At 45.1% G+C, this 24,128-nt stretch overlaps 1 protein-coding gene and 1 pseudogene across 2 annotated transcripts; both read left to right on the top strand.

The window, feature by feature from the left end:
* Nucleotides 1-984: 984 nt before the first annotated feature.
* Nucleotides 985-4,856, top strand: LOC306788397 (uncharacterized protein; the record flags this gene model as incomplete). Its single annotated transcript, XM_079283923.1, has 3 exons — nt 985-1,080; nt 2,113-4,614; nt 4,736-4,856. The coding sequence occupies 3 exons, from the start codon at nt 985-987 to the stop codon at nt 4,742-4,744; spliced, it is 2,607 nt and encodes an 868-aa protein (XP_079140049.1). The 3' UTR covers nt 4,745-4,856.
* Nucleotides 4,857-17,296: 12,440 nt separating this feature from the next.
* Nucleotides 17,297-19,793, top strand: LOC306788398 (ganglioside-induced differentiation-associated protein 1-like; annotated as a pseudogene). The gene is made up of 4 exons: nt 17,297-17,442; nt 18,249-18,450; nt 18,962-19,129; nt 19,591-19,793. The product of its transcript is annotated as a ganglioside-induced differentiation-associated protein 1-like (transcript).
* Nucleotides 19,794-24,128: the final 4,335 nt, after the last annotated feature.

Here is a 24,128-nt window from a genome sequence, read left to right on the forward strand (position 1 = left end):
GCTCCTTCGTGTCATTTCCTTGATGTGTAATGACCGCTGGCAAACGAAAGAATGATTTCTTGTCTCTATCAGCTCTGCTGCCACAACCAAAGACAGCACAAAAGTTCACCACCGATAGGTTATGCGACTCAGCCGTGCATGCCAGTGGCTTTGTGTGTACTCCAACATGGCCGACAGCTAAACTGTGACGTCACACGAGACCACTCAATAGTCTGTTGATTTTAGATAGCGTGCTCATGAATGTATAGTTGTTGCTAGTTTAGATGTTAGTTGACGAGATCATTAGTATTAGAACTTAATAAACTCTGTTGTATTTTAAAGAGCAGCTGTCTGTGATTACTTTGTGCATGCTGTGGCAGCCGGGGTGGGCGAGCCCAGGGAGTAGTGATGGCAGGAAGATACTACAGACTACCAGAGAGAAATGGATTGCACTTTGCACACGCTCCCTTAGTGCCAGCAGGCAATCAGCGCAACAAGGCACACCTGAGAGAGCCGGCCAGGGGAGCTTCATGGGCAGATATAAAAGGAGAAGGAAGATGTGAAGTCGGGGAAGTAACTTAGGTGAAACCATTCAAGACGGTGAGATATTGTGAGACTACTTAGCAAACGACCCTGGAACGGAAGACTACCCCAACTGGATTGCCCCCGGCTACTGACCCCTGCTTGGAGGAGAACGACGCCCCTGCCCAATCCCTGGACCGTACGAGAATTGCGCCTTGTGTATCAGACCCCGGAACTGCACCTAGACCCTTCTCTTGCTTAACGGACTTGTACTGGCTGTGTGGCTGCTGTGTCGTTACCAATACCCCAGTAAAGTATTTGATTGCCACGTCTTTAAGTCTCCGTGTCTTTATAAGTATTGCATATTGTCCCGTAACACCCCTGACCACCCCGGGGGCTGTTACATTGGTGGAGAATGTGGGCATTCTAACCGGCTTCTGGACAATATCTAATATTTATATTACGCGTCGTATCGACATCAAAATGTCCGCGCCCAACCCTGTGCAGGAGCTTCTCGCAGGTCTCATAGCCAGCAATGCGGAGACTCAGAGGAGGCACGAAGAGGCACTGCAGATGCAAGTACAAATGCTGCAACTTCAACAGCAAACACAACACCAACACCACCAGCAAATGGAAAAATATATGGAGTTGCAAACCAACCAACAGGAAGTGAAACGACTGGAGCGAGTGAATCCCTCGCGCTTCCTGGTTAAACAAACAGCCAGTGACGAAGTGGAAGCTTTCCTTCTGACTTTCGAAATCACTGCAAAACGTGAACAATGGCCCGAGGAACGGTGGGCAGACTTGATCGCTCCTTTTTTGACGGGCACCGCGCAACGGGCTTACCAAGACCTAGCCAATATTTCACCCGTCACCTACGCAGCACTGAAGGAGGAAGTGCTTCAGCGTAGCGGGGTGACTCTTCTGACAAAAGCGCAGCGATTTCATGAGTGGAATTATGATGCCACCCTCTCTCCAAGAGCGCAACTGTATGATATCACGCGGATCACTACCGCCTGGCTGATGTCGGAGCCCCTCTCATTTTCCCCCCTTGATCGGGTAATCATGGATAAGTTACTGAGGTCATTACCGTTTGAAGCAAAAAAAATTGGCAGGACAAAAAAATCCCCGCAGTCTCGAGGAACTGACTGAGGTAATGGAGGGCTGGCAAGCGGCGCAGGCTCTGGTGCGTGGGGGAAGACCGCCCAAGATGGAAATATCCACCCGGCCCCGACTGTTGAAACATGGAGATTCCCCACGAGAGCCGGCCATGAGGACCCCTCCCGTGGAAACCCCCCAGCGCAGATCCCTGTTAACCCCGACACCCGCAGGTGTTATGACTGTGGTGAGATGGGACATATTGCCTGGAACTGCCCACAGCGGGGGGACGCCCCCATGCCCACAGCTAGCGAGACTAGTCACCCCTGTGGACTACTGACCACCTGTTGGGCCCAACAGGGCGATTCGGCCCCACTCACCCCAGTACGAGCGAACGGGCATGACGCGGCCGCCCTGGTCGACTCCGGCAGCGCCGTCACCCTCGTCCGCCCCGACTTCGTCGAGCTACCCTACCTGAAAAGTACAGTATCAGTCACCTGTATTCACGGGGAGACCAGAGACTACCCCACCGCGATCCTAGAGCTTCACACCACCCAGGGGAAGAGCACCGGACCGGCAGGGGTGGTCCCCGACCTACCGGTGGACCTCCTGATCGGAAGGGACTCCACTGTCTTCCCGGGGCTATGGAGAGGCCTGGCCAACGGGAAGAAAGCCCCACCACGAAAACCACACCGCACGCCAGGAAAGTTGTGTGGGTTTCAGGGGGCCGACCCCCTGAGCTCCACGTCCCCCCTCTCAGAAGGCGCCGCCAGCGCCGCCGTCCGGGCCGCGGAAGCCGCCATTCGTCCAGCCAGGGAGGAGGACCCTCTTCCAGCCCCCGAAGAAAGGGATCCAAGCCAGGCCAGTGAGGACGCCTGGGCTGATGTGTTCCCACTAAACCCCGAGGACCAACCCCTGCCTGCCCCTCTAGCGGGACGCTTCGGGACCGCCCAGCTGGAGGACGCCAACCTCCAAAATGCCCTGCGACAGGTGTCCGTGGTGGACGGCAAACCCATGGATGGGGTAAGACAAATAATTTACCCTCACTTTGCCATTAAAGCTAATTTGTTGTATCAAGTGGTAATGAAGGACGGGGCACCCCTTGAGTTGTTATTGGTGCCCCGCCCTTTTGTGTCGGTGGTGCTCCAGATGGCCCACACCCACCTGTTGGGGGCCCACCTGGGGGTGGAGAAAACCCTGGAAAGAATCAAGGCCCGGTTTTACTGGCCCGGGGTGAAAAAAACGGTGGAGGACTACTGCCGGAGCTGTCCTGACTGCCAGCGGGTCGCCCCCCAGCCGCACCATCGCAATCCGCTGATCCCCTTACCCATTATTTCAATTCCCTTCAGTAGGATTGCGATGGATTTGGTGGGACCCCTCCCAAGGTCCAGTAAGGGATTCCAGTACATCTTGGTGGTGCTGGATTACGCCACTCGCTACCCAGAGGCCATTCCCCTTCGGACCATGGCCACCAAAGGTATTGCCAGGGAATTAATGATGTTATTTTCTCGTGTAGGCATCCCGGACGAGATCTTGACTGATCAGGGGACCCCCTTCATGTCAAGAATCATGAGGGACCTGTGCGGGCTAATGAAGGTAAACCAGTTAAGAACGTCGGTATACCACCCGCAGACAGACGGCCTAGTAGAGAGGTTTAATCAGACCCTGAAACGGATGCTCCGGAAAGCCATGGAGGCAGACGGACGTAATTGGGATCAGCTGCTCCCTTTCCTCATGTTCTCCATTCGTGAGGTTCCCCAGGCCTCCACGGGATTTTCCCCCTTCGAGCTGTTGTACGGAAGACGGCCCCGGGGACTCCTCGACCTGGCCAAAGAGGCCTGGGAACACCAGCCATCACCCCACCGTACGCTGGTGGAACACGTGGAAGAGGTAAGAGAGAGAATGGCAACAATTTGGCCGATGGTTCGAGAACACATGGCCGAGGCCCAGACTGCCCAAGCCCGGGTCTACAATAGGGGAACCCAGCCCAGAGAATTTAGCCCGGGGGACCGAGTCCTGGTATTAGTCCCCACATCTGAGTGCAAATTCCTGGCTCGGTGGAATGGACCCTATGAAATAATGGAAAAAATAGGAGAAGTGAACTACAGGGTAAGACAACCAGGGCGACGACATCCAACAAAGGTGTATCACATTAACCTGCTAAAAAAATGGGTGGCCCGTGAGGCCCTATTTTCCCTCTCTCTCTCTTCCCCTCCCACCACAGGAAAGACGGAGGCAGTAGAGGTCCCCATGGGAGAGCAGCTGACCCCCAGCCAAAAGCAAGACCTCCGCGAGCTAGTGGACCGATTCCGGGACGTCTTCTCCCCAGAGCCGGGGTACACCGACCTCATCCACCATCACATACATACCGAACCTGGGAAGAAGGTACGTCTCAGGCCGTATCGGGTGCCAGAAGCCAGGAGGACCGCCATTGAGACAGAGGTACGCAAAATGTTGCAGGCGGACATAATCGAGCCCTCCAGAAGCGATTGGTGTAGCCCCATCGTCCTCGTCCCCAAACCTGACGGCTCAGTCAGGTTCTGCAATGACTTCCGCCAGCTCAACCAGATCTCCAAATTCGACGCCTACCCGATGCCACGAGTGGACGAGATGATCGAACGGGTAGGGAGTGCCAGATTCATTACCACCCTGGACCTCACGAAGGGCTACTGGCAAGTGGCCTTGGCCCCCGAGGCCAGAGAGAAGACAGCCTTCGCCACCCCCGAGGGGCTGTACCAGTACAAACGGCTCCCCTTCGGTCTACACGGGGCCCCACCTACCTACCAGAGGCTGATGGACCAAGTCCTTCGGCCCCACCGAGAGTATGCCGCGGCGTACCTAGACGACATCGTCGTACATGGGGAGGAGTGGGGGACCCACCTGCGTCGGGTCGACGCCGTGCTCCGAGCCCTGAGGGGAGCGGGGCTAACAGCTAACCCCAAAAAGTGTCGCCTCGGCCTCCGAGATGCGGATTACCTGGGGTACACCATTGGGCGAGGTTGCGTCAAGCCCCAGGTAGGGAAGGTCGAGGCGATCCGGGAATGGCCCCGCCCCCTCACCAAGAAACAAGTAAGGGCATTTATTGGACTGGCGAGCTATTACAGGCGATTTGTCCCCCACTTTTCCTCCCTTGCAGCTCCCCTGACGGACCTAACAGGAAACCGGCTGCCAGAGCGGATCCAGTGGACAGCAGAGACAGAGGAGGCCTTCGAGAACCTCAAGAGGGTGCTGTGTTCAGAACCAGTGTTGGTGACCCCGGACTTTGAGAAACCGTTGGTGGTCCAGACCGACGCATCGGAGACCGGGGTAGGCGCCGTCCTGGCCCAAGTACAAAATGGTGAGGAACACCCGATAACATACATCAGCAGAAAACTCTTGCCCAGGGAACAGAAATATTCCACAGTGGAAAAAGAATGCCTAGCCATCAAGTGGGCCCTGGGCGAGCTCAAATATTACTTATTGGGACGAAAGTTCACTCTGGTCACCGACCATGCCCCGTTGGTATGGATGTCGAGAAATAAAGAAAATAACGCCCGGGTCACCCGCTGGTTTCTGTCTCTGCAGCCCTATGCCTTCTCTGTCGTCCACAGATCCGGGGCCGCTCACGGAAACGCCGATGCCTTGTCCCGCAGGGACGCCTGGTGTTCCTGGAGCAGTCCTCCCCCCAGGTCAGATTTAAGGGGGGGGGTGTGTGGCAGCCGGGGTGGGCGAGCCCAGGGAGTAGTGATGGCAGGAAGATACTACAGACTACCAGAGAGAAATGGATTGCACTTTGCACACGCTCCCTTAGTGCCAGCAGGCAATCAGCGCAACAAGGCACACCTGAGAGAGCCGGCCAGGGGAGCTTCATGGGCGGATATAAAAGGAGAAGGAAGATGTGAAGTCGGGGAAGTAACTTAGGTGAAACCATTCAAGACGGTGAGATATTGTGAGACTACTTAGCAAACGACCCTGGAACGGAAGACTACCCCAACTGGATTGCCCCCGGCTACTGACCCCTGCTTGGAGGAGAACGACGCCCCTGCCCAATCCCTGGACCGTACGAGAATTGCGCCTTGTGTATCAGACCCCGGAACTGCACCTAGACCCTTCTCTTGCTTAACGGACTTGTACTGGCTGTGTGGCTGCTGTGTCGTTACCAATACCCCAGTAAAGTATTTGATTGCCACGTCTTTAAGTCTCCGTGTCTTTATAAGTATTGCATATTGTCCCGTAACACCCCTGACCACCCCGGGGGCTGTTACAATGCGTATTGTGATAATAACTGTATATGTGGTCTGTGCTCGAACTTAAACCTTCACTTTCACTCCGAATGTGTAATAGTACTCAGACTACTGACATTGTGAGTGAACACTAATTATGAGACTTAGTTTTATCGTTTGGTTATTGGTCCCTGTTCGCAGGGTGGTGCCCCGTTATTATTAATAATCATTAATAATCATTAATAATCATTAATAATTGTTACTTACATCAATAATTCTATTGATGTCAAGAATTTTGTTTCTTCAATGCTGATAACCCAAACACGCTCCTTTACGTTCCCAACAGTTATGACACCAATATACAATAAATACTTTGAGTACACTTTATTCTTTACTGCAGGTAAATGTTCTTCTGAGAGACAGCCTGGCTGCAGCTCACTGGTGTCACAAGATACAATTCGATGGAGGGTTTAAAGTTCCCGCTATCCTTTCCATGGATGAAAAGGAACAACAGGAAGCCCTCCAGGAGCTGCGAAGATGACCCAAGTGAAGAGTCTCCAGCAGAGCTTTTCACTTTTGTTTTTGATAAACAGAAGGACTATGACAAATTCTGCACAGAGCTTATTGATAAAAACAATTTTAAAGTGTTTTCGAGGTTTGAGGAGAAATAATTATTCTACATGTGCTTTCCAAGTGTTGTAACTAACTAACCTTTCACTGTCAATGTAAATGTCTGTATTTTGCTGTTATTATTGACAATATGTCAAATTGTTGTTGTTTGTTGTTCAATACATTTTTTTTCAAATAAACCATCGACCAAACAGCCGTGTCACCTTTCCCAAAACTTGTGACAACCCACACGTTCTATGGGTTGTCATCATTCTAAACAGTACAATGCATATCATCCATATTTACAATTTGCATTCCTTTAGTCTGCAGCATGAAAGTGTTTATCGTTGCCATGGCCAACAGGTATCAATTGAAGTTAGCCCGCAATTAGCTTGTTGACAAAAACGAGTGGCCATACCATTATAATTCTGCCTTTTTTTAATAAACTAATTACAACTACCAACAGTCATGCCTTCAATGACCTTAATGTTTTGTCACATAATGTCAAATAACGACAAATAAAGGCTAAACTACCGCGGAATCCGCTCCGAAAGAGTGGCAGCTGCCACAAGATGCTAGTGGCAGCTGCCACATACAGTGGCAGTCACTTCCTGTTGCAAGCCCAGCTGCCACGGAAAGTCGTGGCAGCTGAGCTTGCAACAGGAAGTGCCTCTACTAGCTGCCGCTGCCACGATTTGAGCCAGCTCCTACTGTGGACTGTACTTGCAGCGCTTTTCTAGTCTTCCGACCACTCAAAGTATGACCAGCACAAATATGACGCGCACAGACTAAAGAGCAGGAGATAACCCTTCTGACAGAGCACAACCGCTGAATATTGATTTGCAGCACTGCATCATTGTGCTCATAATAATAATGCTATACACATTATTTTTACAGCACCTTTCGAACAACAAATGCAGCACCAATGCTTCACAATAAAGGAAGATAGACTGAATATTTAAAAAACATTCAGTGGAGGTTGTGGAAATTTACATCACAACAATAATTTGATAAAATATATCATATTCCAGGGAGGATTGATATAAACATGACTTGCCGAGTTGACTTCATGTTACGCAGAAACATGGCGGACAAAAGTAAAATGCACTTTTTACATATCAATTTGTTGCTGGTATAAAGACAGGTTCACACTGCAGGCAGCAACAGCTCAGAGTTCACAGTAAAGCTGTGGTCATTCTGCTCTTATTCTAAGTGTACTAAGTATTCAATGTTCGTCAGGTAATGGTCTCTAACATCGATTATGTCAAGAAGAATGACCAGAAGAGGTAGCAACTGCACCGTGAAATAAACATCACTTCAATCATTTGATAAAATACTTTATATTCCAACTGGGAATCATAACATGACAATGACGACATTTTAGGAATTGTCATGTTCACTTCATGTTACGAAGAAACATCGCGGACAAAAGCAAATATTGGGTTGAGAGCAAGAAACAGTTTTTTATAAATTCATGTATTGCATATGACTTTTGTGCCCCCATGTAAGCAGTAATATGGTATAACGCTGTGTTCACACCGGACACGGAAGCTTGAGGAGTAGCGCCGGCCGCTTCCTTTCGGCTCCCAACCAGGACCGCCGAGCAGCTGGTTCAGCATCAAGTCTGAGACTACAGTTTATAATATATAGAAACAGATATCAACATACACTGAGCAATAAAACACAACACGATGTTTTTTCTACATTACAACTTAAAGCTCATGAACAAATCAAAGTCAGAAGAACGACTCCCAACTCCGGAAACTGGAGCATCCGAGGAGCACCTGAACGCACCATTAGGCTTCACTATAAGCTTGTAAGTCCTTCTTACTAAGAGTTTATAAACACATGAGTAGAAGTTTAGGACCGTTTCTTAAGACCATTCCTCAGAAGTTGTATACAGCACATACTAGGAACAGTCCTCTGAGCTGCTTCTGGTTAAAGATATATTTATCATTTCAGTGATCGGTTGGAATAGAAACCTACATGGAGCCCTAGAGCTAACTCTGAAGTACTACTTGATGTTTAAGTCGTACCTGTAGTGTGTAGAAGGAAGAACATAGCTCTGGCTCTGAAAATGAAAACATTGCTTTGTCAAAAGCACACAAAACAGGTCCTTGGCTGGCTGTTCCTTAAATATATGAACCTTTGTAAAACATATGACAGCCAACAGCTGAGTCAGGTTTCAGGACAAACGGAGCCAGAGGCTGTTGAGAGATGCTGTGTTGTTTGCCATCACCATTCCCCGGCTATCCGACCTTTCTTTTTATTATGTCTGTTGTGCGGTGAAGATGAATCAGGACGAGCTACAGGAAGGACTCCTTGATAAAAGCAGCTGTTGACTCGAGCCTGGTAGTTGTATCTTCCAGTATTATGTCCCAGCTGGACAGGGAATGTAATTGTTAGTGATAACGTGTCTAAATGAGCACTGAGACTCGTGTCAACGCTGTCCCATGACATCACATTTCACTCAGTGATAAATAGAGAGGAACCCCTTCACCTTTGACTCCGGAGTCCCTTCAGCAGCATGTGTAATAGATGAGAGGTGTGCGTCCAAACCTGCTGCAGAGTGTAAACCTTCAATTGTTTCTGGTCCTATATGCACATAACTAAGACATGTTTTATTGATCCAATTCCTCCCGTACAAGTTGGTGAAACAACTTCCTTTCTTCCTAAAAGTACTGCCGATTACATCGACACACTTTAGAGATCCACAACATAATCCACATAGCACGTACCATCTGCCACGGTCGGAAAACTGTGCGGCTCCACTCTGCTCCAGATACTAACAACCGTAACCAACTGTCACAAAGTGTCCTTTTAAAGTGGCGTCAGTCTGTCACTGACGTGTATTTCTTACCACAACAAATGATAACAACATCCTTGGAACATTCAAAGTAGAAACAGATGCGATTCAAGTGAAACATGTAAATGCAAATAAATATCTTACAGCTAATTGAATTTGGCTCTTACAAGAGGCGTAGCTACACATTAAGGCATGAATACAACATCTTCCAGAATAAGAAACACAAGGGCAGAACAAGTATTTCATCAGTGACTTTCAGCCATAATTCATCATAAGTGTATGACCCAGCCTGACATCAGTGTGACTTTTAAAGGTGGTTGGAAGTGACCTCTCTCCAACAAGAGTGACTGAAAGGTCTGAAGCAAAGTGTTGCACCACACAGTGACCCCATGAGCAGCATTTAGCTTGTTACCCAACAAACTGAACAAGTAATTATTCAGTTTGATAATGACGACAGTGATGTATCGCTCAGAGTTAATCAAACTTGGCACAAAAAAACCAGTATAGCTGCGCAGAAACTGTGAACGGAAATATGCCCTCTGTGGTTGTTTAGGTCGTGATTTAATATTGTGGTCAAACTAAAGTGTTCGTGCTCTCACAGCAACGCTCCGGCCTACCTCGGGAATTGGCCCGCAGGTCGACAGACATGCTAGCAGTTGTGGGAGGCTAACCTTTGAGCTAACTGCTAACACGCTCACAATGAATTCCATGATTATTCATTACAGACACATGATTATCATTAAACACTTGATAGTTACTGACTTAAAATTCAATCTACTTAGGTTGTGGTTGAAGGTTAAAGTTCATGTTAGAGCATGAGGACTCTGCTTATTAGTCCACTTTAATGTCCACCTTGACGGTGGGAAAACAGAAAACACTGAACAGATGTGGTACATTAAGCACCAGCGTATTACTCCGCCAATCAAACGATCACTGACACTACAGACAAGGTTAACAACATCATATAGTTCTCATGTGAAATAGGGAATCAAATATATTTAGTTAGTACAAATCAAGCAAATAATGGTGATCTACAAAATAAATATTCACAAAAACAAATCTAATTTTACATTCGTTCTGCAGGTATGTGGTTGATAACCAAATGTTTGACCTGATGATGGCACGAGACAAAAAGTTCTTCCATTTTTTTACAATTCATCCTGAGAGGGACATAGATGTGTGATCCATACAAGTTGTTGACACTTTTCACTGAGAACCCAACATGTCAAACGTATGGTGCGCTAGAGCATGAATCGGTATATTTATCAACTGGAACTATGGATTTCTGTACAGGCTTCTGTCTCGATATATTGAGTCTTTGAATTTCCATCTTGTGTAAACTTTCTTGCCATGAATTAAACAATTAGCCCAAGATATATGTTTGTTAGTGTCATGTCCCCGGAGTGGCTCATTGGCTGACCTTTGACCGGCTGTTCGCTTCACTTTTTCAGGTAAATACTCAGTAATCAGTGAAGCGATGGCACACACTCATCATATTCATGCTGCACAACGGAGCTGTGTTTAACGCGCGTGCTGATTCCCAGACAATCCCGACACCGGCTGGTTCCAGAAATACATCAGTGATGAGCCCCAAAAATAACGGGACACATCCATAACAGCAGACACGCGCCCCATCAGGCTGCGGAAGAGGGCGGGATCCTCGCGAAGGTTTTTGAATAGACAAATCCTGCTGCAGTGAACCAAACAAACCCAGAAACAGTGCAGTCTGTCAGGGCAACATGTGTGGCCCGTTACCGCCCCCTGCTGGTCGGTCTCTGCGGGTACGAGCCCCGTAAGGCTAACCGCTCTACGCCCTCTGTCTGTTTGTCTGCCTTTCTGTCTGCCTGCCTGCCTGCCTGTCTGTCTGTCTGTCTGTCTGTCTGTCTGCCTGTCTGCCTGTCTGTCTGTCTGTCTGCCTGTCTGTCTGTCTGCTGTCTGTCTGCCTGTCTGTCTGTCTGCCTGTCTGTCTGTCTGTCTGTCTGTCTGTCTGCCTGTCTGTCTGTCTGTCTGCCTGTCTGTCTGTCTGCCTGTCTGCCTGTCTGTCTGTCTGTCTGTCTGTCTGTCTGCCTGCCTGTCTGTCTGCCTGTCTGCCTGTCTGTCTGTCTGTCTGTCTGCCTGTCTGCCTGTCTGTCTGTCTGCCTGTCTGCCTGTCTGTCTGCCTGTCTGTCTGCCTGTCTGTCTGTCTGTCTGTCTGTCTGTCTGCCTGTCTGCCTGTCTGTCTGCCTGTCTGTCTGCCTGTCTGTCTGCTGTCTGTCTGCCTGTCTGTCTGCCTGTCTGTCTGCCTGTCTGTCTGCTGTCTCTGCCCCGTTAGGTACAGCGATGTGTGTGTGTGTGTGTTTGCATCACCAGGAGTCGATCATCAGATGGATAGCTGTGTGATTAATCGGCTCCATTTACACGAGAGTCGACTCAGCAGTGTTCATTGCTTAAATGTGAAGATTCGCTTGAGACTCACGTCACACAAAAACATGTTTCTCACTCACTTCCACATAGTTTGGGTTTGTGTATTTCCATGTCATGCTACTTCATGCTTCTACTCTACATTTAGTTTACAACTACAATGACCTTTCAGATTTCACATGAACGCTGGGCTTATAAAACACAGACACACATTAGCTTCTGACCCCTTCCAAAATAAATAGCTTGTCACGTTTCAGATGTATGTGTTACTTTTAAAATCTCCGATTTTTATTCAAATAATGCTTGAGGCCCAAAGTGGTATAATTGTCCAATAAATCCCCCAAAACTGAAGAGAGCTTCTGGTTCTTATTTATCATCTAACGACCCCTCTGATTGATCTTGGAGGGTCCCTTCATGAGACACTACAAATCAAAAGGAGCCATCAGCAGTGCTATCAGCACCACCTTTGCTTTTACTTCTATGACAGCTCAATATACTTTCCTGGTTATTAAAGGATATTCTTTCAACTGGAGAATCTCATTTTGGTCATTTGTAAAAATAAAAAATAAAAATATATATATATTAATCAACCCATGAAATATGAAATCAAACACTTAATAACTGCAATAGTGTTTATTCGGGTATGTTAAAGGACTTTGTTTGTTTGACATTTCGTGAAAATACAATCTTTCACTTTCTAGAGATGATCAATACCACTCTCACGTGTGCATGCTAAGTGTGAGGCTACAGCCAGCTGCTAGTTAGCTTAGCTTAGCTCACAAGCTTCTCTGCTTGCATTTCTGTTTCTGATGTTTATGAGCTGCTTGTTTTTTGCACAAACAAATAAACACATCCGCCATGTCCCAGACTAGACAAAAGTGTATATGATCCTAAATACAATATCAAATGTCTGTCATAGTCTGAGCAGTTTGCGAGAAGATGTTTGTTCTGCTGGTCCCACGGAGCTGATAACATTATCAACGTTGAGACACGTCAGTCAGCCGGGATTACACTACTGGAGGGTTTTAGAACCCACTTCCACTCCCCACAAATTGATTTTGGACTGCAGGTCTCCTATAAATATTTTTAGACCTGAGGATGTTAGACCAGAGGAATACCATCACTGACTCATTGTTGCTACTGTAATATATATCATTGTATGAGGCTGAGGAACAACTGGAGAGGACTGTGAAGGTATCATCTTTAAATACAAATCTAATCTGAGAGGTTGTGTTTAGTGATCAGGTCTTTTGGTATGAAGAGCTGTCAGTTTCTCCAGCCTGAAATGCTGAAAGTATCTCCTCGCAGACGATACGCCGTCTCCTGAACGCAGCAGCTCTGTCTCCTCTGTTCCAGCAACTAATTCTGACACGAGTCTGTCCTCTCGTTCACATCACCGAGGAGGAGCCGCAGTGAGACGGCTGCATCCTCCGTCTCTGCGCTGATGGATGTCTGTCTGACAGGCTGTTGCCCCGGCAGCAGCAGCGCTGTGTGTTGGCTGTCTTTGAGTGCAGGCACCAGTGAGCCTGTGAGGGACGGAGACATCTGTATAGTCGAGCGTTCTACCCCTGCAATGTGCTGCTCAGCCCCGCGTGGCAGCACACGAGGAGCTGCGTGGCGAGCCGTGGACCGCCATCATTGTTGTGTGAGACTGTGAAATAAAGATGAATCAATAAACGGAAGATGTAAGTGTGTGTGTGTGTGTGTGTGCAGAGGCCATATTGTGGTTTATTGTATCCGGCCTAAAACATGTGCAGATGTCATCATTTCATGTTGATGATCAGAAGTAGGATTGCATGAGAATATTGATGCAGAAAAAATGAAAAGACTATGAAAATCATGAAGAAACAAGAGGCATGCGAGCAACTCTGAGGATGTATCGAGGAACAGCTGTGCTTTGAGCGAAACGCTAATATCTTCATGCTAACATGCAGATGTTTCTTTTTCGGGTTTACCATGTTCACCATCTTAGTTTAGCTTGTTGGCATTCTAGCATTAGCAGGCCGATGGGAACTATTTGTTTCACCAAACCAAATAGGCAAATTACATTTTGACCTGATGATGGCACTAAAGAAAGGTTTAGGGACATGAATGTTCAGAATTTCATTGCAATCCGTGCAATAGTCTCACTCAAAACCAGTGGCGGGCCGTGCATTTCATACCTGGGCCTTCACTGCTGTCCTGCAGCTGAAACACAGCTACGGTTATTATTTGTTTCGTGTAAAAATGAAAGCCAACACCTGTACATAGAGTGCGTCTCCTCTCTGCTCTGACTGCAGCTGGGACTGTGTGCTTTGGAGCAGCTCACGGCAGCACCTGCTGCTCGTTCACGACAGTGCAGAACGGTACGTGCTTTCACGAGTCAAAACACCACAAAAGTCTCCAACAACACCAGAAAAAGTCGCTAGATTTGTCGCTAATAGCTTTTGACAAAAAAGTCGCGATGAGGGTTTGGAAAGTCGCCAGATATAGCGAGAAAGTCGCCAAGTTGGCAACACTGCCACCGGCTAAATGTGTCCCCAGCGCAACATTGGACAATGGTTCCTATCACATATAAAACCAAACAAAAATCAACAAGTTGTACAAATAATAATGTATAAACAAGCATATTAAAGCTACTGCAGGGTGTAAAAACAAACACATTTAACTTACCAGAGCTGCTGTTCACTATTTAAAGACAAAGTCCATCCTCCTTTCTTTGTTAATAAAGAGTTTAATCCCACCGTTGTTCAGTACATCCGTGTGTTTTAGTTCCAGTAAGAAGTCCTTCTCCATTCATGGACGCCAGTGAAGACAGTCGAGCCTCCCCAGTTGTATTTCTTGAATACGTTTTAATGCGTTTAAGGGCTGAAAATGTCAGCTCGACAGAGGCAGCAGATTTTGGGATTGTCACCGCCCAACATGTCACGCTAGCCCACTGACCAATCACGTACTTGTAGGCCAGCTAGCAGCGCTGACACGTCAAAGAATACGCCCAACATGTCAAACTAAAGATCTGATTGGTTGAACACTATGACAATCAACCAGTGGCGGCTGGTCAATAGAGGGCCATGGGGCATGGCCCCACCATGAGCCACACAAAAAAAAATAATAATAAAAAAATTATAATAATCATAAATTATACAAATTGTCAATATTTGTGTTTTTGAACTATGGAATGTACCCAGTAATGTGTGTAAAATATGATATCTGCTCAAAATATATGCTTTTCCTGCTCGTCCTCTCCGCCTGTGTGCTCTCTGCTCGTGCTCTCTGTCTGTGTGCACGACACTCTGAGAACGCGCAGCTTGGGGGCCTGATTGTTTGGCCCAAAAGAGGCGGGTCTATGAAGCAGTTTAGCCAATTGCTGATTCAAGATATAAATGAGTGACAATAGATTCAGCTTGGGGCCAGAACGATCAGGCCCACAGCTGCGCGTTCTCGTCAGGAGAAGTCTCTACAGGCGCCCGCGCCAGCGCGAGCACTCCTCCTCCAAGACCCGTTTGAGAGGAGAACTTTGAGGAGATTCTGCAGCCAAAGAGCTGATATCAGATCAGCCTGACCTCACAATCAGACAGCAGACTAGCGGGAAAGGGAAGCAGTACATGCAAAGCTCCACTACTAGCTGTACACCAGACAGGTTTGGCTAGCTGTATGACGTCATGCTAATAACATATTTAGCTTTTTAAAACAACGGGGACGGATCCAGCACGGACAGTTACGGGAGTGAGGGATGAGGAGGTAAGGAAACATGAGAACACCAGGGTAGGGAGTGAGGGATGAGGAGGTAAGGAAACATGAGAACACCAGGGTAGGGAGTGAGGGATGAGGAGGTAAGGAAACATGAGAACACCAGGGTAGGGAGTGAGGGATGAGGTGGTAAGGAAACATGAGAACACCAGGGTAGGGAGTGAGGGATGAGGAGGTAAGGAAACATGAGAACACCAGGGTAGGGAGTGAGGGATGAGGTGGTAAGGAAACATGAGAACACCAGGGTAGGGAGTGAGGGATGAGGAGGTAAGGAAACATGAGAACACCAGGGTAGGGAGTGAGGGATGAGGAGGTAAGGAAACATGAGAACACCAGGGTAGGGAGTGAGGGATGAGGTGGTAAGGAAACATGAGAACAACAGGACACACATGGAGAACTCTGTCAAGCTACATATTAGATAAAGTGAACATCTTTTCTTCTACATAGTTGTCCTCAGTCTCATCTGCTTAACTTGGTCATGGAGGCATCAACATGTAATAGAGATGTTAAATTAACAGTGAAAACTCATCATAGCTTAATTTAACATCAGTATTCATAATTACACTTCATGTTTACTTCTCCTGATCTTTACCTCCTATAACAAGGTCCATAGGGGCATCTCAATAAATAAACATGTTATATTATATTCTATAAGTGTTATTTACTGATTGTTTTCGTGTTGGAATACATGTTAAATATTTAACTGCCAAGTAATAATGCGTGTTTGATACTTACATTTTTTTTGCATTAAATCATACTGGGATTTTGCTGAAATTGATAGGACGGCCCGACCTAGAACATGTTCCACCAGCCGCCACTGCAATCAACAATATCGTCCCCATTCGCTTAAAGTACAAAGGGATGCACTTGTGAATCTGCAGGCCTCTGCCTCTCTTCTTACCTAAAGACATAGAGGTGAGATCTGATTGGATAAAAGCTCTACTTAAAACAAGCTGCACTGGAAGCAGAGCAACTGAGCAAGACAGGAGCTGTGCAATGAGAAAATAAGCTAATGGGACAAATATTTTTATAAATTATAATACATGTAGTGCAGAGGTCTTCAACAGGGGGTCTGCTGCCCCCAGGTGGTCCGCGAAATTTTTGGTTGATTAGAAAAAAAAAGAGTTTTTTCTCTAAACATGAATTATTTCAATAGTTCAGTATTGTATGAAAGATAACAGGTATGTTTATGGATGGCAGTGACACTAATAGGCGTCTATTTGAATAGCTTGTATGCATGATTATCATGCAATTGACAGATAATGTTGATATTGGCATTGGTATTAGCTGACAAGGTATGTTTATAGATGGCAGTGACACGGCCTCCCTACTACCCTAGTACCTCCCTAGTACCTGTTTAAAATAAAGACATGAATATATGAACCTGTGTATTATTTGAATAGCTTAGTATTGAATGCACAACAAAGAGGTATGTTTACACATGGCACTAGGCCCATTTAATATAAAACACAATTTTATACACTATATATGTCGGGGGTCCCTGCTCCATCTCTCTATCAGTTTGGGGGTCCTTGGCCTGAAAAACGTTGAAGACCCCTGAAGTAGTGTATTTAAGAAAAATTATTAAATGATAAAATAGCTATAACTTTGTGATTCTGTTTCGGCCAGAGAAGGCCTTGCTGGCCCTGCCGGCCCAACACTGGTTAAAATATACTGTAGCCTACTACTCCTAAAACTACTACTTTCCGAACTGATAGCAACAACGTAGCCCTCGACGACAACGAGAAGGAGAGAGAAATAAAGAAGGAAGAAAAATAACAAGATGGGGAAGAACATGTGTAAACTGTAAACATAAATAGCCTCGAAATTCTATCAAATTGAAGAAGAGGATTAATGTTCCACTCCGTGCCAGGAGGGGGCGGATTATTTAAATTTTCACTTTGATAAAGTGTGCTGCCCTCACTTGTCCCCTAACATACTAACAGATAAAATGGCGTCGGAAAACAGACCGGAATCCCAAGATGAGAAAACGTCTCTTATAGAGAAGGACCCAGAACAAGATGTACATCAAGAATGTGGCACAATCGCAAAACAAAGGGAATCAAAACTTACGCTTCATCACTGGACGCGGTGAGCGTATTTACATTTCAGCACCACAGTCCAGTGGACAGCTCCTCACCACAGATTTGAATAGATGTCCAGACAAATCTTTCTAATGTTATGTTTGTAGGGGTGTAACGATACGCGTATTCGTATTGAACCGTTCGGTACGAGGCTCACGGTTCGGTACGCATGACGAACCGAATACGTTTGAATAAATTTTTATTTTTATTTTTTAAAAACCTTTATTTAACCAGGTTGTCCCATTGAGATAAAAAATCTCTTTTGCAAGATGTAAGTAACAATACAAGATGTAAGCAAGATGTAAGTAACAACACTACATAACATTAAGGAACAGTTTTTGTTTTTTATGCTTATGTGTTGCTAAGAAGACACCCCAGAAGACTCAGGTATAGTTCCATCATTGTTCAAAGTCAAAGAATAACTTCATGATGTTAGTTGTAATGAATGAATATATCTTAAAATCAAGTACATTTCTCTGGCATTTATAGTTTTCTACTGTACCGAAACGTACCGAACCGTGGCTCCACTGTATCGTACCCAACCCAACCGTAAGTTTTGTGAACCGTTACACCCCGATATGTTTGTCATGAAGTCAGTGAATATTTAGCAAATCCAGTTGCCTGTGTACACTGCCATTACATCTGTTGCTAAAAGGTGTACTTTAATGCAAAATTGTATCTTTCATTTGGTCACAACTGGACGAAAACCTGGAATTAAAAGTGTCTTTTATGATCATTGTTCTGTATTCCTCCAAAGAATAGTCCCTTACTTATAGAAAGTATTTGATCGTTATTTATAGTACCACAAGTAGATTTTAGAATTTGTTTTTCAGGTGCGTCTGGCTATAGCAGAGGAAGGTTTGCTCTGTGAGCAGTATGACGTGAGCCTTCCTCTCAGTGAACACAACGAGCCCTGGTTGATGCATCTGAATCCTACTGGTGAGGTGCCAGTTCTGGTCCGCAATGAAGACATCATCTGTGACTCAGATCATGGACTACCTGGAGCAGAGTTTCAATGATGGTGAGATAAATAAAGACTGTGGTAACTGCTCTGATGTATTATAGCAGAGCTGGATAGTTGCAAGGCGCGCTCCATTCAACAGACGTTACTACTTGTTTTCATACATTGTTTTCTTATTTCAGTATTTATCTTTAATCTTTGATTTCAAATCAAAGATTTTAGTTTAAATTTGTCGTAAATTTCATCTTGATTTTTTCGATCTTTCATTCCATATATTTTCTTTTCATTTTCCATTTTTTCTTTGTTTGCACTGATCCATGATACCTTTGTTCTAAGAGTCTCATCCAGGCGCCTTAAAAGGAGAGTAAACCTGGTAAGCATGCAGCTATTCAAGCTCATGAAAAATGATGTTTAAATACCTACTGTTTTTCCAACTTTTCCCAACCCTTGCGTAGGCGTTCCAAGGCAAGCTTGCAGTGTATAAAACCACTTTGAGTCTCTTCTGAGAAAAGGTGTAAGGAAACAAAGTGACAGCATTGCTCCTTCCTTTTGATGACTTGTATGTCTCCAGAAGGCCCACCCAAGCTGATCCCTGAAGAGGGCAGTACATACTAGCTCAGGGTGCAGCACCACACAGAGCTGCTGGACTCACTACAGATGGATGCCTACACCCATGGCTGTGTCCTCCACCCTGAGATCACAATGGACTCGCACATACCAGCATATGCTATTATACGAAGTAAGACTCACTGTGATGCTTTTGAGTAGTGTTATACAGATTTGGTCCTACAGCAATTAACATATTTACAGAGTGATCGTCCAATCTAGTCATGTTAGAGATGAAACAAACAACCTAACCCCCTACTAAAGCTAACTATAAGTAAAGTAACTGAAAACTCTGATTTTTACTCGTGGAATCCATGTGTTTTGATGTTGCCATAGATTTATTAAATTGTACATTCATGTATTAGATCAATTTAACTAACAGTATCGGCACCTGCAGACAACTGTAAATAACCAAAACATTTTTTATTTTCTTTAACAAACTATAGCTGAAAGAATGCAGTATGGGTTTTTGTATTAGTATTATGTAGGTTTTATGGCAATTCTTTTTCGGCAAACTAACCAGCCTAAAAGGCATAAACTGAAGGCATAGTAACGTAGTAATGTGTCAATTCTCTGTCTAAAATGTGTCATAAGGTAAATGTGCACAAATGCATTTCTATATGAAAATATTTTTGCAGTCCAAGGTGTTTGACCATGACAACATGAAGCACCTGAAGAAGCTTCTGGATGAATTGGAGAGTGTGATGGACCAGGTCGAGACAGAGCTACTGAGGAGGGTGGTGTCACGGGAGTTCACAGGTAGGACCCAAACGCAAGACCACAGGAGACAGAAGTGAATATTAATCAGGTTTTATTTAGACTGTGCGTGCAGGTGTGGAGCCCGTGGTCCGACACCCGAGCGGCAGATCGACGGTGTGAGGCCCGTGGCTCGACACCGGAGGGCTGGCAGCTTGACGGCGAGTGTAGTCCGTTTACCACAAGGCGGGTAGAGCGGCGGAGTGTAATCCGTGGACCACAAGGAGGGCAGAGCGGCGGACTGTAATCCTACAAACACAAGGAGGGCAGAGGATGCCACGGGGTTTCAGCGGGTGAAAGACGGTACGACCTGACAACCCCAGACTGCAGGGCCAGAGCTTATATAGTGACAGGAGACTCATTAGTGGGCCCTGAGTCTGGTGTGTCAGGCTGCAGGAGGTGATCGGCTGGAGTGTCCTCAGCTGTGCACAATCAAGGGTGCGGCCATGGGAGGTGTCTGGAGGCAGAGGACAAACAGAGCACATGGCACACCACAACACACAGGGGAATGACAGGACACATGAGGAGAGGAGATCAGGGGAAACACACACCGGGTCAGACAGGGATCCTGGATCCTGACAGGTGGAGGAAACACCAGGTACACACCCACAATAGCTCGTCACTTATCAACCAATTTACCATTAAGAGACAAACAATAAATTACACAATTACATTTTATGACTGCGTTCATATTAACAGTCAAAATGCAATGGCAGTAGCGTTTTGAATATCATGTTATCTGTTGCTTTTTGTACTTCTTGCCGCCTTGTCTTCCACTTGTAGAAGCAGGCAGTCAGTCCTGGCCGTGTGGTGACTTCTTCAGCATGGCCGACGTCACCAGTCACCTTGCACCTTCTTATGATTGCAAATTAGTTTGAAATAAAACAACATACATAACATAAAACATAACAAATATGAGAACTGGAACAAACGGGAGATAATTGACACAATTGTACAGGTAGGCAAAGGTTGTTCAATCAGGAGAAACTTCGTTTACAGTCAACAAATACAGTTACTGTTGTGCAAAGTAAAGATGTTGGAGAGTCGACACTGGTGGGGGTGTTGAAGACAGTAGGGGCAGGTTGAAGATCTAGATGATGGCATGTGGCGTGGGACTGAGTGCAATGAGCTCAGTAGGAGAAACCTTGAGCACCGGATGTGATGATGAATGGGGAGGAGGGTCACATCGGTTCGTACTGAAATGACAGCTGACTGCACAGAAGAGAACAGGTCTTTAAAGTTTGACGGGAAACATATGATTGGCTGAGGGAGGCCGAGGCGAAATCGCCCACTGTCAGCTGATCGAGTAGGAGCCAGAGAGCGAGAGCCAGAGAGAGAGAGCGTGAATGAGAACATAAAAACACTCTCCTAATGTAGGAAGTTAGAGTAAATCACAACATTTTAAGACCTTAAAACTGTTTTGAACTGAATTATTTGGTGGATAATAGTTATTAAGACAAATATTAAGTCTTTCTAGTAATTATGTTTTGTTTGCGTACCACGTTTCACTGCTCTGATTGGAAGAAACCCAATTTGCATTTTACTATGAATTTTTTCGACATGCTAAACTGACTTTGTTATGACTTTATTCAACATGGTATACTATGACTTTATTATGACTATCCGACATAATCCATGACTTTTGACAAAGTACCATCTAATTCATCTCTCCTGATCATTGACTGAAGTCTGGATCAGTGGTGTTGCATCACAACAGAAACACTATCCAAAGACATCATTCAGTGACACACTTGTGAATGTATGGAGAATATGAACAAAACCTATAAAAAGACATATTTAGTTGATTTCAAAACTCAATAACTATGCGTTAGGCAATCTTAGAAACTAATATGTGTCATTGACACAATACATTTGTTGTCATTTCAAATAGGTAATGAACTCTAATTCTGCTTCTGCCATTAAATGAAAGCTGTCTGATGAATATGAAGAAGTCAACATGTCCCCACTAGGGGGCAGTGTTTCCTAAAACAACACTTACCTCTGTGAATAAATGTGAGAATACCATTCATTCCATCATTTACCGGGATAGTCCCTAAGCCTCTGTGCTTGTATTTGAACATTCCTTTAGAAAGCTACTACTCTGTACAACATGTCGAGTGATATGCATCACATTTAAGCAGCACCTTTAGTTTTATTTGCGGAAATGTATTTATTTTTGGACTGCTACATATTTAGACTGCAGTTGCAGCCAAAAGTGAAAATATATTCCTCTTGTTGGAGCTGGACGTGGTCACGTATTGTTTAAATGATTAGTGCTGACATCAGAGTCAATGTCATGTAATATAACTGAAGCTGTCAGCTTATTACTGTATCAGTTCACAGTCCTGAACCCCTTAGCCCGATACATACAACGACACATTCAAATGCCTCTTACCAGTGTTTATAGGCGCTGTTGGCAGGTGTGATAAAATACAGAAAGACTTTTAGAGGATATGTTTCCCATATTTAAAATAAATGCTCACTTCCAGGACACTTACTAATATGAGGATCAAGACGATGAGAAACTTCAGACAAACATGTCAATTTCCTCATTGAACCTGAACTGTCAAACATATTCATTTACCTGCCAAAATAAGTTTATTGTGACAACCCGTAATTAAAATGTGCAGAGCAAAGACAAATTAGGGATTTAGGGTCAGACTAAAATGAAACATAATTAAGTGCCCTCTAGGATGCCTTCTAGTGGAGAAAACATGATTAAGTGCCCTAGTGGGTGGCCTTAAATGGAGAAAGCATTATAAAGTGCACTCCAGGGTGCCCTTCCAGTGGAGAAAATGTGACATAGTGCCGAATAGGGTGGCCTCAAAATGAAGAAAACGCAGTCTGCACGCGATGCTGCGCTGTTCACTTGTTTATCCAACACTCATTAATATTGAATGTGTTGCGTTTCCAAATTGTGCCAAATGGATGAGCGGTTCTCGAGAGATGCAAAGGACACACAGATTCCTTGTCTTATAGTTTTATATCAACACAGAAGTGAGTGAAGACTTTTTATTGTTCAAATCATTTACGTATTAGCAACACTTCATTTGAATCCCCTTTTTAGCACCCAAGCACTTTAAGTGATGCACAAATGTGCGGTGACACAATTGTAATCATATAAAATATGCGTTCGTTTTTCACATGACATCTGGATAATTCATATATATTTAGTTGTGTTTATTATATTTGTTGATGTATTTATTTACAAACACTGAGTGAACATCTGCTGATGAAGACCACCAGATACTGCTGAAATCCGAAGAAGAAATGCAGCAAGTGGCCCAATGGTCCAATACAATTGTTTTAAAGCTGCCTGCCAATAATTAGTGCATGTGTTTTAACAATAAATACATGTTTTCAAAAGCAATAACGTGTGTTCATCCATTTAATCATATATACGTTAATATGGTTACAGCTATGTTATACTGTAACACTCACTCATTACATGTTATTACCAGTTATGAATGCAGAGCATTCATAACGCATATAACATGTGCATATATCCTCTTAAGAATACATGAGAGTTATTTTACACTATGAATGAATAAATGCTTCAATGCTAAAAGTAAAGTGTTATGTAAAGTGTTAGAGTAAAATGCAACTTGACTCCTCCTGAATCCTGCTGTCGCTCAGCGATGTACAGAATGAACCATTCACCGTTAAATAAACCCAAAGAACCGGATGACCTTCTGTCGGGTTTTTTTTTTTTTTTTTTTTGCTGAAATAAAAAATAAAATAGGACGAGATCACACAGAACTATCTGGATTTGTCATTTGCGGTTTACATGTCTATGTTTGGCTCGCTGTTAAACATGAACCCCATAACCACGTGCACATGTGAAAGAGCTTATGAGAGGAAACCACAATCTGCACATGACTGCAACCACTGCGTCTGTAAAGCTCCCGCGTGCTTCCAACTGGAGCACTGCGATCATTTCCAACATGACATGAACGCAGCATGAGCCTTTATGCTTTTTAAGCATTATTACAGCAGGAGCAAGAAACAACTCATCAGAACAAGTGTGCTTTCTAATACACTGTGAGCAGCAGACCTGCTCACGTGCATCACTGTGAGCAGCACTGTGGACGGAGCTTCCCAGCTAATCCCTGTGACCATCATTCAACCACAGCCTGCAAACACTCGGCTGAGCTCAAAGGAGACCTCTGAAGCCTGAATCCAGCCCTGCTGGGCTGAGACGACTTTCATTTCTGATGAGTTTAGTAAACATCATGCTTGAACATGTTACAAGAATCAGCTGACTGTCAATGTAAACAAAGTGGCCTCCGGGAATCTCACACCAAGAGGAAAAAAACAAGCTACTGTTGCAAATGAGGCTTGAAAACATGGAAACTGTAGCCACAGAGAATGACTTA

This window comes from Melanostigma gelatinosum (assembly GCF_949748355.1).
Source record: "Melanostigma gelatinosum genome assembly, chromosome: 14".
Taxonomy (NCBI): domain Eukaryota; kingdom Metazoa; phylum Chordata; class Actinopteri; order Perciformes; family Zoarcidae; genus Melanostigma; species Melanostigma gelatinosum.